The 15,438-nt window shown below is 41.1% G+C and overlaps 1 protein-coding gene and 1 pseudogene across 1 annotated transcript in view; both read right to left on the bottom strand.

Moving 5' to 3' along the window:
* KIAA2012 (KIAA2012 ortholog) overlaps positions 1–15,438 on the bottom strand; it is a 95,543-nt gene that overhangs the window by 27,537 nt on the left and 52,568 nt on the right. The window contains exon 13 of the mRNA XM_039844463.1: positions 4,952–5,089. Within this exon, the coding sequence (XP_039700397.1) occupies positions 4,952–5,089 (138 nt within the window). The remainder of the gene's footprint in view (positions 1–4,951; positions 5,090–15,438) is intronic.
* LOC120587823 (uncharacterized) lies at positions 14,749–14,867 on the bottom strand (annotated as a pseudogene).

Genomic DNA, 15,438 nt, shown 5'->3' with positions numbered 1-15,438 from the left:
TAACTAGGAAAATACATTCAGAGATTCTATGTAACATACCATGTAACACATGCATCTAAATGACTAATTTCATTACCTTCTTAATGAAGTTTTTCCTGCAATAATTTTCTTTAATTATCTCATTTGAGTTTCATCTTCAAGGTGGTACAACTTTTCATGTGTATTAAAAAGATACCACACTTCTTCTTTATAAAGAAAACCAATTTGTGAAATTCATAATGTACCTTGTGTTACTAAGATTCAAATATATTAAATCTCCAATTCCTCTCCCAGGTTCCGAAGCCAGCACAAAAATATTCAATTAAATTGTTCACGGGAACAGAATAGATAGACCTCATCAATATCAGGTATCGTGGGTTTGTGGCTTTGAATCTCAGCTTCCTCTGCTGCCAGCCATGTCACGGATCATCATCTCACCTCACAGTCCTCAGTTTCCTCATCTGCACAGTTAACGATGTGCACACTTACCAACAAGGGAGGTGGGAAAATTAAATAATGTTCAATATACGAGGGCCCTGGCCGTTAGCAGGGATCCGTCTATATTTGTTCCTTTCTCCTTCATGAATTGAATCCTTTGTAGATGTGAATATTCTTTGAAAATTATTATTTCATGCTATTCTTGCCTCACTGTTGACAGGAAGGTATGGAGGTCCCAGTATTATTATCTCCATTTTCCTAAAGAGGAAATGGAGTCCCAGAAGGGTTACAGGGTCACTCAGAGTCAGAGAAGACCCAGGGCTTCCCAGCTCCTGGTCTGATCCTTTAACATTGGTAATAGTCCACTATTAATCCTGGGCCTCTTTCTTTTGGAAATGTAACAGACCCAATGTTATTATTCAAGTGTCCTGAAATCATTGCATCTTGAAACTAGCTTGTGATACCGCTATAGCTCTCCTGACAGTACCCAAGAAAGCATGTTTAAAGGACTCTAGACACCAGAACTTGTTTCCTGAGGGGACTGCTCCATCTTAGGACAACGTCTTAAGACGAACATTGTTTCTATTACTTCCAGTTGCTGAAATCCATGCTGTCCCTCACCTACATGACCATGGGATTCAATGGCAGTGACAATCATTCTCTGCCTAGTGGGATATGCCTACATCTGCCTACATAAGTGAAACCTGGGGCTGGCCACACACTGGGGTGGGGTGGGGTGGGGTGGTTGTGTGCTGCTCAAAGTCTTGTACCCATTTCAGGCAGGTTCCTCTACCTCGAGTTTGAGGGCACCAAGTGACAAATGCCTGTGTGATGACTGTAAGGTGGGCTTTTTCCCACTCTTCACATCTTCTGGGCATAACATACCTACCCTTTGATGTCAATGTTGAATATAAGCATATTCAATTCTGTATCAATTGGTGTTATTGATATTTTCTTCCTCACTACCTAACCCTGATAACTGATTAAAGTCCTAGGGGAAAAAAAAATCCCTATCCTAATTTATTCATCAATTACCATTTCTTTTTCAAAAACAGATTTTTAAAAAACATGGTTAGATTTTTATGTGAACCCAGATGTACTCTGAATCAATCATGTTTAAATCTAAGCCTGATACAGGTTATCTTATAAAATGGGCTATGGTGTTGCCATCAGTGTTATAATGAGGTTCTTAAATTTGAAGATTCCACGGGTGATAACTGAGAAATGAACGAGTCGCTCCCATAACAACCTTGGCCTGCCTCTGCCACAACATTGCGATGATAGTATCTGTTTATCTCCCTCTTAGATTATAGGCTCCTTGGGAGGCCAGGGATGGAAATGATTCATCTCTTCATCCTCAGTGCCTAGCACAGTATCTGACACACAAAGGATGCTCAAAATATGTTGTCTGAAGGATTGTTGGGAGAGAAAGCCTTACGTTGACTCCATGGGATGCGGGTGGGAGTAGGGGGGAGGGCAGAGTCCTGTAGGATCAGAAAATCTTCCTGCAACAGATAGGATGAGAGCTTAGGGATAGAATTTTTCTAGAAGCTGTGCTAGATGCTTAGCTAACACAGTAGGCAGTGCTTTTGATTGGATAGCACTCAGTTGGGGTCTGCAGTGAACCTTTATGGTAGGTGGTTGAAAACATGGACTCTGGATCCATGCTACCTGACGCTGAATCTTGTCTGACATTTGGGAAGTTACTCAACCTCTTAATGCCTTAGTTTTCTCCTCTATAAAATGGGATAATACTACTTCTTAGATTCATTTTGTGAATTAAATGAGTTCCTGCATATAAAACTTAAAACAGAGCCTGGCACAGACTAAGTGCTCAGAAATATTACCAACTGTGATTATCTGCATCTCTTTCCATGCCTCTTCTCTGCCTCAGTATTTTTATCTCCTGCCCTCATCCCCTGAAATGTGTAATGCTTCCTACGTGAATGAAGTGCCCTGTGGATAGACAAGAAATTTATGAATGAATTTTGTAGAATGAGTTGGTATCTGTATAGCTCCAGATGCTGAGAACAACCTGTGCATCTTTCTCTGTTTGGACTCACTACCCTTTTCTATATAACCCTAAGATTTGTGTCTTTCTACAAGGCAATCCCTAAGAATCCAGGAACTACCATGCCAATAAGGAGAAGTTCTACCTAATGAGAGCTGTTAACACTAAACGTTCCCAAGAAAAATTGTGGTCTTTTGGGCAAGGAACTGGTGTGGAAGTCAGAAAACCTAGTGTGTGCTCCCTGAGTCTCCTGTAGAGGCAGGCTGTTACAATTTCTGTGAGTCTTGAAATGAGTAGACTGGAAAGTGGGCCTTAGGGATAACAATGCCTTTCTTTCTATGATATGATGTATAATATCTGTATTATATATGTATGGTGTATGTGTTTATGTGTATGGTGTATAGTATACAATATAGTGTATAATAATAAGATGGTGCCAAAATTGCAGAATGAAAAATGTAACACAAAAGCACTGTGGACACTAAATACACAAAAAAATTATTGTAAAATTCTCCACTCTGAATTCTGCAGTTTCTAGATGCTCCATAAATATACCCTTATTTCCATAGCAGTGATCACCTTTAAACATTCTATACACATTTCCTGGAGCAGGACAAGGATCTCAGTCTGCTTTGTTTGCTGGTGATGTATCTCAAATGACCAGAAAGCGAAGGTACGTAGTAGGTGGTAGATACTCACTATGGGTTGAATGAACAATGACAATAATGATGGTATCTCATCCCAGGAAGTACCAACCACAATTCTTCTAGTCCTAAGGGAAGAACTAAACTGTACCTATAAGTAAAAAAAAAAAAAAAAAAAAAAAAAAAAAAAAATACTAGTTTCATGAACGTCAGTGTTTTAGGCTGAATTGTGTTCCTCCAAAATTCATATGTTGACATCTACCCTCAGTACCTCAGAATGTGACTGCATTTGGAGATTGGGTCTTTAAAGAGGTGAAGTGAGGTCATCAGGGTGGGCCCTAATCCAATATGGCTGATACTCTTATAAAAAGAGATGAGGACATGGACAAACAGAGGGAAGACCATGTGAAGACACATGGAGAAGATGGCTATCCACAAGCCAACGAGAAAGGTCTCAGAAGAAATTAACCCTGCTGACACCTTGATCTTGGACTCTTTAGTCTCCAGAGTTGTGAGAAAATTAATTTGCTGTTTAAGTCACTCAGTCTCTGATACTTTGTTATAGTCGCCCTACCAAAATAATATAATAACTAATGAATCAAGGTAATTATTTTGAATGCTTGTAGCAAGTAACTTTTGCTTTGCGGCCCAGAATTGTTACTTCTTATTCCAGTTTCAAGTGTTCTGTTTTCCTTTTTGGGACACTGTGGCTCCAGGCTAGGGCAGTCAGTGTATTCTATTCCCCTGGCCATGGTAACTCATTTGGGCATAGGCATGTGACCCAAGTCGGGTCATTGAGATTCACTTCTGGAATGATCTAGAAAAGAGAAGCCAGTGGTCATCTTGCCACCATGGGGAGAGAGCCTATCTAAGGAGTAAACAGAAGAAAGCAGAATCACAGCCACGGAGAGAAAAGATTTGGGGCAAATACCTGACCCCTTATCAAAGCCTCACCTTGCAGAGCTAAGATTGGGGTTGCCCAGAGAAGATGTAACATGAGAACTCTGGATTAGCTGAGGTTAGCAGGGTGACCCTCATGATTTCCAAAGTCCCTGCCAGTTTACCCTATAAGTATTTTTTTTCTTCTCCTGTTTCTATCTTATTAAAGGTCTAGGAAAGTATCTGAGATCCTTCCATGCCGAGCCTTGCTTTGTTCCTGTTCAGTTTCTTTTATTCCATGGTCATTTCCAGTCCATTCAGCTCTGAGAGGGGCAAAGATGGGTAGGAAGAGGGCCCTAAGCCAGAGGGCTGTGGATGAACAAGAGGATCTATTTATGGAGAATTCAGTGAGCACCTCTCATGTGCCAGGCTGTTTTAGGTGGGGCAGAAAGAAGTATTGAAAAAATAGACAAATGACATTCCCACAACAGGAACTCTCAGTTCCCTTAACTAGATGTGAAGCTGAGCTTGGAAAATAATGAACTCTTAGAGAACAGAAAGCAAGGTCAGACATCTAAAAGAGGATTTGCAGTTGACTTCTAAATAGTTAACTCAAGAATCATTCTCTACAGTAGGAATATCAGCTCTACCACGTTACGGTGATAAAACAGTAATAATTATTTTAACTACTGTCAAGATAAAATGAAATATATTTGCCTGTTTTATGAGGTGGTTCAAGGTTATCCTTTCTCTTCTCTGTTCTCTGTCCCCCACCATCTAAACCAGACACCCAATTGATTTGTTCCCGATGGCTGGCTGTGATTACTGTCCTAATTTGTTCTTTCTTCATCTGCTACAAACTGCCTATTTTCTGTCCCTTCTGATAAAGCAGGAACTCTGAGGGACTTCTGAAGCTGTTTTTGTACCATGCAGAAGTGTATTAACTGGAAAGCCTGTGTATGTGTCTATAAAACCCCTCGTCTTCTCAGTGTGAGATCACCTTCAGGAACGGCATCATGTCGATGTGCAGCTTGCGCGTGTAAAATTCTTTTCTGTTTGAACATATCAGCTCTTTATTTATACAACTTTGAGGCTCTCCTGTCTTCTGAGCTGCTGCCTCCAAGGACTGCTGGGATCCCTGTGAAGAGAAGCAGAAAGCCCAACTTTCATAGGAATGATATACAGTGCGACATGAGCCAGTCCAAATTCCCAAATATTTATAGAAAGTAATTTTCATTGTTGGAACACTAATAGTAAAACCAGTTTTTACCATGGAAGATGCAGAGGACCCATGTGTGTACAGAATAATCCGAGACTGGTTGTTAATTTGTACCTGGAGTTGATGTAATGAGAAAGTGGAAAAGGGACCATGCTATGTTCCCGGGTTGTAATCACTTTATTTAAGTCTCACAAAAAGGTGGGTGTTACTATTCCCATTTCACAGAGGAGGAACCAGAGGCCCTGGGAGGTTAAGTAACTTGCCCAAAGCCATACTGCTGGTAAACAACTGAGCCGAAGTCACTGTCTGCCCAAGACTCCTTTTTTAATGAGATCTTTTTGATACTTCTATAGCTTCCATGAATGGTTATCAAATCTGCCTTGCAGCGAATAAAGTTATAGCAAGATTCCAGTTTATTTCCAAACTTAAACTGTATTTGCTATGTTAGGAAGAGTGATTTGAACAAATCTAACAGACAGGGAAGGAAGAATGGGCTAATGGAGGCCCCAGGGGCTTGCCAATCTTTTGGGCCATGCCTTCTCCTGTCACCACAACATGCAAATGGTGTCATGTTTCAGAGCACTATAAAGTTGGATCTGAAGTTGCTTTTCAGCCCACGCCCCATGCTGCAACCTGGGTGATCTTCCCAAGATGCAAACCGGACATCACTCCTCTGCTCAAAATCTTCAAAGGCCTACCCGCTTAAAAGGTTTACAAGACCCTTCCTGCCTGCCTGGACTATCTCTCCTGCCTCATTTAATCATTCAACAAATATTTATTGAGTGGCTTTTCTATGCCTAGCAGAGTGAATATGGCAGTGCAAGAGGTAGACAGAAGTCTCCGCCCTCATGAAAATTGCACATACATTCTACTGAGAGGGAAGAGATAATAAGCAAGTGGAACATAAGTTATTTCTGAAGGTGATTTGTGATGTAGAGAAAAATAAAGCAGAGAGGGAAGTGAGGAACATCTGGGAATGGAGTGGAGACTGCGATTTTAAGCAGGGTAGCCAGAGAAGGCCCCACAAGAAAGCAATGTTTGAGTAAAGCTCTGAAGAAGGCAAGGGAAGGTTCTGTGGGGCTCTCTGAGGGAAGTGTGTACTCACTGTGGGAACAGCAAGTGCAAAGGGCTACCATCAACACCTACATTTCAGCTCCTGGAGCAAGGCCATCATCACACCTGCCCTTCCTTCTCCTGGGAACATGCTCCTTCCTTCTAATTCCTCCTCATCCTTCTAACACATCCTCATCCTTCAGAGCTGGCTCATCTGTGCCTCCCAAGACACCCAGAGCACTGAGCACTTCCCACCATTGCCCACAGTGAGGCTCACGCTTGCACAGCCACCTCTCCTCCTCACTGGACTGGCTATAAGCTCTGTGAGGACAGGAACCAGACTGTCCTGTTCCCATGTAACAACAGTGCCTGGTACAGGGTTTGGGGATGAATATACACTGATAAACATTTGTTGAGCAAAAGAGTAACAATCACATTGGGGGCAAGCTACATGTTATGGCCCAGCTCAGTTAACACGGGGAGGGCCGATGAAGACACCTTACAGAAAGTACGAGCTGACCTCCTCTGTGTAGCGCTGACTCCTCATACCCGAGGAAGAAATAATTTGCTATTTTTCAGGGCTGATTTGCTGGGGTCACATATATTAGTGTGGCATGAGATCATCCTGGGTGTGGTTTTGATCATTTCCATATTTTTCTTGGAGACTAACTCTCAGATGCCTGTCTCTCCAGGCTGTCATAAACTCTCCCTCCCATAATGTTTATGTTACTTTTAAGTATTAATGATGAATTAACAGTAGGTGGGTCCCCATAAGCAGCCATCATTCCTATGAACACTCATGCCCTTTTCCTCTGTTTTGAAGTGTGGCTAGAGATAAAGATTTTTTTCTGGACAAATACATATCTAATTTTTTATCATCTCAGCCATATCTCTGATTAGTTTCTCTGAGACAGCCCCTCTCCATTTCTAGATCCAATGAAAGTATTTGGTCCAAGCTAGAATCAGACAAAGCATTTCAAGCTTTTTAGCTTCCAAAATCATGCATAAATCACTGGGTGGAATAATAGAAATCAGACAATACTGATTTGAAGGGAATGTCTCCATTACCTCCAAGAGACAATTTTGTGTTAGGATAGAGGACAAAAGCCACGCTGACAGTTCCAATGGTTGGAATTACTTTAACTCCTTATGTGGGGTTCAGATTGAAGAGTGGGGAGTTGAGAGACTGAGAAAAGTCCCTCCTAATCCCTTGGCCTATAAATCTTTTGATGAAACAATTCTCTTGACTGTATGGCTCATCTCCCTAACGTTTAGGGGCCATTAATTCAAGCTCAATGGAATGTTTTCAGTGAAGGCTCTGTAGTCACTGGAATGAGAAGTATTGTTTTTGCTTATTATGTTCAAGAGTTCTAACACATAAATGATAGAGAAAGGGGGCTCTGGAGATGGGAAGAAAGAAAAGATTAAGTATATAAAGAGGATTCTGAGAGGTAGTGAGAGAAGGAGAAGTCAGAAAGTTGAAAACAAGGAAAGAAAGCCATCTGTTGGGGGTGGTTTTTCATTTATTCATTAAACAGATATTTACCGAGTGATATTATTTGTGTTAGAGGAAAAAATCCATGAATAAGCAGGATAATTTAGATAATGATAAATCTATAAGGACAACAAAATGGTGATAGAATTAAGGTTGATGTGGAGTGGGTGGGACTTGCCTTTGGGTAATCAGGGAAGAGCTCTCTGAGGAGGTGACATTTGAGGAGAGAGCTGGGTGACAGGAAGGAGCCAGTCTTGGAAGGATCTATCTTTAGCGGTCAGTGTATCTGATTATTTGGAGGTAAAACCAGGCAGGGATTCTTTGAAAAGAAAACTAGAATTCCTGATTTCTAGGCCTGTTCTGCCCCAGCCTTCTGGGCTCCATCCCTGACCCCATGAGGCACCCTTCTGTTTTCTGGGTAGTAAAGCCACCATAATTGACACTTGCAAGCTCTTGGGCTATTTCGAGAGCAAAGACAGAAGAATAAATAGTGAACAGGAGTCAAAGTCTCTGAAGGTGTAGAAGGGAGAAGATAACACAAGGTGGACAGAAAGGAAGGAAGATGGAGGAAGCAGAGGAAAGCAGAGATGCATAGAGATTTTTTGTTGCTTTTATGTGCATGCTTTTGTGAAAATGATCACAAAGCTGAGGGAAAGGTGAAGTGTTTAGCAGAAAAATCAAAACCCATTCCTTCACCTATTGTAGTGTAAGTACTTTAATATTTTTATGTCCCCCCCACCCCCACTAAAAACACCTGGAAGTCTTTCTCTTCAGTAAATGAAACAATAAAGATTAATGAGTTAATTTGGTAAAGCTGATTTGAATTGCACAGAAGGTGTTGCGTAAATACTTGGCATTTAAAACGTTATCTGACATTTAAAAGGAGATGACTGTTAATGAATTCAAGAGCTAATCTTACACTCTTACAGACTGAGCCATGGAAAATCCAGGATTATTATCTTGTTGTAAACATAATATGATTCGGTCAAAAGCCAGAATAAAAGAGAGCTATCAGCTCTATACAAATATCCTTACACACATGTATAATGCAGCAAAACTTACAGAGGACCTCTGCTACATTAAATAAATATAATTTCTTTTCTTATTCTTGGATTATAATATTTGAGCTACAAACTCAAGGAGAAATGCTTCTCCCCAACAATTTTTCCTCCTCCTTTCAACTTGTGTATTTTGAAGGGTCACTACCACGGTTGGCTCCACAGTTATTGGGATGTCTTACTTTAAGAAGGAAAGGAGATTCTAAACCCAGCCAGGTAGATCTTCACCCATGGGTCCCACAGAGCCACCAAAGATATGAATCTGTCTGCAAATGTCTCTGGGATTTTCCTCTTTACTTCTCTCACTCTTTTCTAATTGGGGTTCCCCATCTCTGTAGCTGTGGCTTAATAGCTCCAAGAAGAACTATTGTCCCTCATTAAGGAGGCTGCAACACTTTGCTGTCTAACTGCCTCCTACGCAACTCACAACTTCATTCTGCCTAAGAGCAAGCTGCCAAGAGTCCTGGGAACCTGTGGGCAAGCTGAGTTGGAGGAAGAAAAAAGAAGGAAGAAGAACCTTTGTAGCCAAGATCTGAAATGTGCTGGGGCACACACCCCACCATTATCTTAATGCATGGAGAGCAGGGTCGGGAGGCCTTTGCAGAAACCCTTATGTGGTCTATCAAGTTGTCACATCAAACCTCTGTGCGCACAGGGTATTTGTCCCCTCCTGTGAGCAAACAAAAGGAAAAGAGTCAGCCTCTTCTTTGGACCACTAGGCCCCCTACTTGGCTGAGAATCTGTCCCTCCACTTCCCTAGGGGGATGAGGGGCTCTGAATCTCAGTGGGGATGGATAGATCTGAGAGATCTAGTTACTGGGGGGTTGGAGGGCAGGAGGGCTGGGATTCTAAGCACCCCCCTAGCCATGCCCCCTGCTGGGTGGTAGTGACTAAGTCCTGGAAAGGACCATTCTTGCCAGGAGCTATGGGCTGAAGGGCCTGGCAAGTTTCCTTGTGCTTGGCCTTCTCAGGTTGTTATTTCTTGGCCATTTCTTGGCACTAGAAGCAGGTGATATGAATGGGGGACATAGGGCTGAGCAGGGCATGGAACTCTGCTGGGCTCCCCACAACTGGGTTGCCTGGAGAGAACTGAGTGGGCCAGGGGCTTCTTAGACTCTATCAATTTGGAGGGGATCTAGCTTGTGCAAGGCTGGCCACCCCTAAGTCCCACTCTGAGACCTTGTCTCTGTCTAGGCTTCCCTGGCCCGGAGGAGCAGGAGACTTCTAGTCTTCAGGAGGCCAGATGGAGCACCAGGATCTCAATTCAACAAACTGGCCTGTCTGCTCGCCCTCTTTATGAGGGGCAGAAGGGACCCCAACCCACTGCGTGGCTCTACCCACCACAAGTCTGCCCAGTGTTTCACATGCTGTTCACCCAGGTTGATCATGCTCCTCTTGGCCAGCTGACATCCTGGCCCACTTTTTATGTTCCAAAGGCAATTTGGTGCTGCCGAAATGGGCTGAGTGGACAGTTTGAGGAGGGTTCCACAAGGAGGCTTGATGGAGATACAGTTTGGTTGGAAGCCAGAGAAGAGCTTTTTTGTTCCTCTCCTGTCACGAATTTTGGTTTCCATTCACTTTTTTACACCTCAACCCTATGGAAGGAGATTGTATAGCAATCTCCTGAGTGTCTAGCTGATTAGCCCAATAGCTAGCAAACATTATACCTGGAAAAGAAATGCTGCAATCTCTAGTCTTAGCTTTTGTGAGGGACTCATTTGGTGACTTTTGCCAAGGCATTCAGCATTCTGCGTCTCAGTTTCTCTACCTCACTGTGTTTTTCAGGGAGTTTTGAATAATGAAACTCAGGGCACTTTAATTCCAGGGCTTCTATGGAAAGAAGTCTTATCTGTGAATTCTAATTGATACTATCCTCAGTTTAATTAAGTGCTTTGTCGACACAATAGAATCATTGTTGATCTGGCTTAGCAGAAGCTGGAGGAGAAAAATTTTAAGCCAAAATAGTAATCTCTTATGCCCCAGGGGAGGCAGAAGCTAGCTTTTTCTGTGAGGGGGAGTCTGGCTGTATTCAGGCTGGAACTTTGCCAGTATCTGAGAGATGACACATCCTATTTTAGACTGGGAGATGGGAGGTGGTAACGTGCATGGTGGGAAATCTGAACAAGTCTCTAGTTCCTTCTAACCCCAAACTTGACTTTAACCCTAAACTGTGGGACTTCCTTGTTGTGTTGGCTCTGATGTGACTTTCTAATCTGGCAACCAAGAGAGTGGGAATCTCAACTTGCAAACCGATTCCATTATAAAGTTTATTTTAAATCAGTTGATTTTCACTAGAAAAAGAAATGTTACCCATGGTATTTGGATTCCCACACTGGTCCATAAAAGCTTATCTAACTCATAATTTAGCTGGATGAAGGAGTTGACCTAGCATTGTTCCAATGCTGGGACAGCAGAGGGCTGGAAGCAGAAAAGGGAAGAGGGCCTTTTCCTTCTTTCCAGACCCTTTCCCCGCCCCTGGGTCCTCCTGTCCTCTAACCTCTAAGTTTTCCTCCACAGCCGCACGCTATGGGGTTGGGTCCCTGCTTGGTATCATGCTTCCAACTTCAAAATTCCCTGCCTCTCCCTCTTCCCCTGGCCTTCAGCTGTGCTCCCTTAGGTGCAGGGCAAAAACCAATTTTTTAAAAAAAGTTCATGACGAGATATGAGAAACGCAAAGCAATTGCTAATAGGCAGAATTGTAAGTAGTGAAACAAAATTCCAGACAGCGTGGAGGATATCTGGGGTGGGGGGCGTTTGGGTTTCCAGATTGGGAGTAGGGGGCGGGGGAAACAGTTGGTAGATTGGCTCGTAGTCCTGTCTTCCAAGCTTCTCTTTTTCCTTATCTGAATGCTTAGATTGTATACAAGCTCCAATTTCTATTTTATAATGGCTTTCAAGGCAGAAGGGGAACAGAATAATAATTACTATTATAATTTATTGGGATTGCCTACTGACAAGTATTCGGCTCATCCCTTTCCATGTGTTGTTTCATCTAATCCTTGTCAGGACTCCATGAGGAAAATATTATTATCTCTTACAGATAAGGAAATGGAGTCTCAGAGCAGTAAAAAACCCCCTATAACCACATGGACAGCATGGAAGAAGATGGGATCTCAATGCAGCTTTATGGGATTCCCAAACCAGTAGGCCTCTTTGCTAGTATAGGCCACGTATTGAATGGGGCCCTGTCTGTTGTGACATCTGTTTCCTCAACTGCAAAATGGTGATAATAACTTCACCTACCTTACAGGGATGTTGTGAGGGTTAGGGGAAATAATCCTAAACCCTTCTATAGTAAACCTCCAAAACAGCTGGCTGTTATTCCCATTTAAAAAGACCTTCTCAAGACAATGGAGAGATAATCGTTGAAGCTTATGATATGTACATGGAGGTTCATTATACTATTCGTTCTGTTTTTGCATGCGTTTGAAATTTTCCATAATAAAAATACAAAAGAAAAAAAAATTAACTAGGCACCTATCATGTGTCTAGTTGGAACTAGGAGCCAAAACATTAATAAACACGTACTTACCGAAATAAATGATAATCGAAATGAAAAATTCAACACATAAATCCTTCGTTTTGTAATTAAAAACCAACCCCTCTCAGTAAATTATTCTTAAATTGTCAATGGAGTTTTTGGGCTGAAAAGTAATCCTGTGAGTGAGGTCGAACCAGAAGATGAAGTTTGCTTAGATCTTTGAAAACCTTTGCAAAGTTCCATAAACAAAGCTATTTACAAAAGCAGGGAGAGAAGAAGGGAGAGGGAGAGGGAGAGGGAGAGGGAGAGGGAAGGACCGTGAACAGGGGGAGATGCTGTGCCAGGCCTTTAGAAATGAGAAACAAAGGGTGGGGAGTGAGCAAACTTCTCTAGGTAGGGAAATGCAGACAGCTGATTCTCCTAAGGATCAGTGCCAGGCCCAATCTTATTTATTGGCCTCAAAAAGATCTCCAAGAAGGGTGCCTAATGACACCTCAGTCTGCACACAACTTAAAGCTTTTCCAGAGAGTGAAGTACCAAATCATGGCAACCAACAGCAGGAAGTACCTGCAGATTGTGTGAGTTGCAAACAGAAATGTCAGTCGATATCATTATCGCTGGAAATACAACAAGCATAATCTTCGAATCCGATTTAGAAGATTAGGGGCTTTTTCTACCCAGGACATGGACCTTAATGTTAACAAAAGATTTATCTGTCACGCTCTACTCCTAGAGCTACCATGTGCCAGGAACTGTGCTAAACGCATGGGATACAAAGATGTAAAAGGGAGTTTAGATTATAAAGTCTGCCTTTAAAGAGTAGTAGTTTGTTCTTTTAGTTAGCAGCCAAAAAGTTCAACAGAAGTCAGAGTATATAGCTCAGAAGGATGCTAAAATAAAAGGTTACCTTTGTACCCTTGTATAAAAACTTAGTGTGTCTACAGGTGTATATGAGTGTGTGTTTTCTTTGTCCTGAAAGAGGAAGGCTGAAAGGCGATATGAACACCATCTGTGAAACCACCAAGGAAACAGATGGGGTAAACATAGGTTTATTCAACCTAAATCCCAGTGTGCTAGAATTACAGGCTACTCTTTGAAATCCCAAAGAGGTAAATTTAGGACACATAAGATCAAATATGAATTTATACCCTCGTAAACTCATGAAACCTGAAGTCAAGAGATAATATTGTCAAAATAGAATTGGCTTTGTGAAATGGGAGAAAGGGACAAAAGTCCAGTTTAACGGGATTCTTAGGACACTACCAAAATTCTAACCCCTACAAAGCAAAAAAACAAAACCCAAGATAAAGCATGTGAAAAAGGATGTTTGCTCTCCCTAACAAAGACAGAAAACTGACAATGAGAAAACTGGTGAGATGGTTTCTTTCTTATTTTAAACAAAGAGGTGTATCTATTCTTGGGAAATCTAATTAAGGTTTGAGCTTGTTCTTTGATAGTCTTTACTGACAACCTTTCTGCCCTGACAGCTCTATAAACCAGTGGGCTCAGGGCCCCTCTTGTCCCAAGCTTACATGGATGGATCTGGATAGACAAGAGAGTTTCATACTTTGAGATCTAAACTTTTCAGAAAAAGAAGGAATTCATTGTTCCCCAAGGTCTAAGATCAGAGGGATAAAATGCTGAAAGGGATTGAGATACTTAAAAGGAGAATCCTGATAGCACCTATCCAATAGTCTAATAAAAACCTAATTAATGTTAAATAATTTTAACTAATGGTAGAATGGCTCTATGGTGTTGACCTTTGTTTAGCTTGCTGTGTACTTACTGTTTACTGTGATCCCTAGATCATTTAAAACCAGACTTGAATAAAACCAGGCATCTTAATAATCTATTTTTTTTTTCTTACAGGGAAATTTCTGAAAAAATGGAAAACCAGGAGGACAAAATTAAAACAAAAAACTCAACTAAACACATCCCTAATTTCAAATTAGCGAGACTGCACTTTTTTACATGCATTATTTGCAAATATTTTCCTTATAGGTGTATTTTTTTTTTAACATATTATAATCCTGGTTGACATTACTTTAACTTCTACTTTTAAAATTAAATTGACTATTCTCACTGAGGGTGATTTTGCCCCCTAAGGGACATACGGCAAGGTCCGGAGACATTTTTTGATTGTCACAACAGGGAGTGGGTGAAGTATACTGCTGGCATTTAGTGGGTACAGGCTAGGGATGCTGCTCAGCATCCAACAGTGGACAGGAAAGCCCCCCCACAACAAACAACATCTGGCCCCAAATGTCAGCGGTGTTGAGTTTGAGAAACCCTGTATTTAAACTGTTAATATTAAATCAGTTTCTAGTCTGAACAAGCATCATTTTATTATTATTATTATTTTTTTTTAAGCGAGGCAACCCTTGGTTGACCTCACAGATTGCAAGGATCTTATCAGCCTACAATCCCTTATTTTATTTTTAATTTTTATTTAAAAAATTTATTTAATTTATTTTTTTATTTTTATTTTTTACTCGTACAGAACCTGGTTTTCCTAGGTGGTCTCCCATCCAAGTACTAACCAGGCCCAACCCTGCTTAGCTTCCTAGATCGGACGGGATCAGGCTTGTTCAGGGTAGCATGGCTATAGACCAAGCATTATTTTTTAATGTCTGAATTAAACCCCTCACTAAGAGGGTTATGTCACAATTTACTTAATAATTTCTCCAATGTTGTACTATTAGGCTGTTTCCAAATTTTCTCTGTTATAGATAATGCTGCAATGGACATCTTCAGTCACTGTTTTTTGGCCAAATTAATTTCCCTAGGACAAATTCCCAGAATTCAGAAATACTGAATCGATGAGTACGAACATTATTTTTTATGTTTTAGAAGTCATGCTGCCATTTTGCTTTACAAATGGATTGAAACAAATTACAACCCACTAGAGTATGCAAATTTTAACAAAACCTAGGCAATACTAGGAGTTACTATTAAAAAAAGTGAGAGGAGACAAACATCTCAGATATAAAATGGTACCTCCAGTTTGTCTCAATGTGCATTTCAATCGCTACTCAGGATGAATATTTTTCCATACTTGTTTTCTATTCCTATTATTTTTTATTCGAATTGTTTATGTCTTTTGCTTATTTTCTTAACGAGTTCTCAATGTTTTTCTTTTAAAATGGAATGTGATCTTTACTGAGGATGGATAGTAATGCTG

This window comes from Pteropus medius, unplaced genomic scaffold (genome assembly GCF_902729225.1).
Source record: "Pteropus medius unplaced genomic scaffold, Ma_sr-lr_union100, whole genome shotgun sequence".
Classification (NCBI taxonomy): Eukaryota; Metazoa; Chordata; class Mammalia; order Chiroptera; family Pteropodidae; genus Pteropus; species Pteropus medius.
This window is presented reverse-complemented; position numbering and strand designations above follow the sequence as displayed.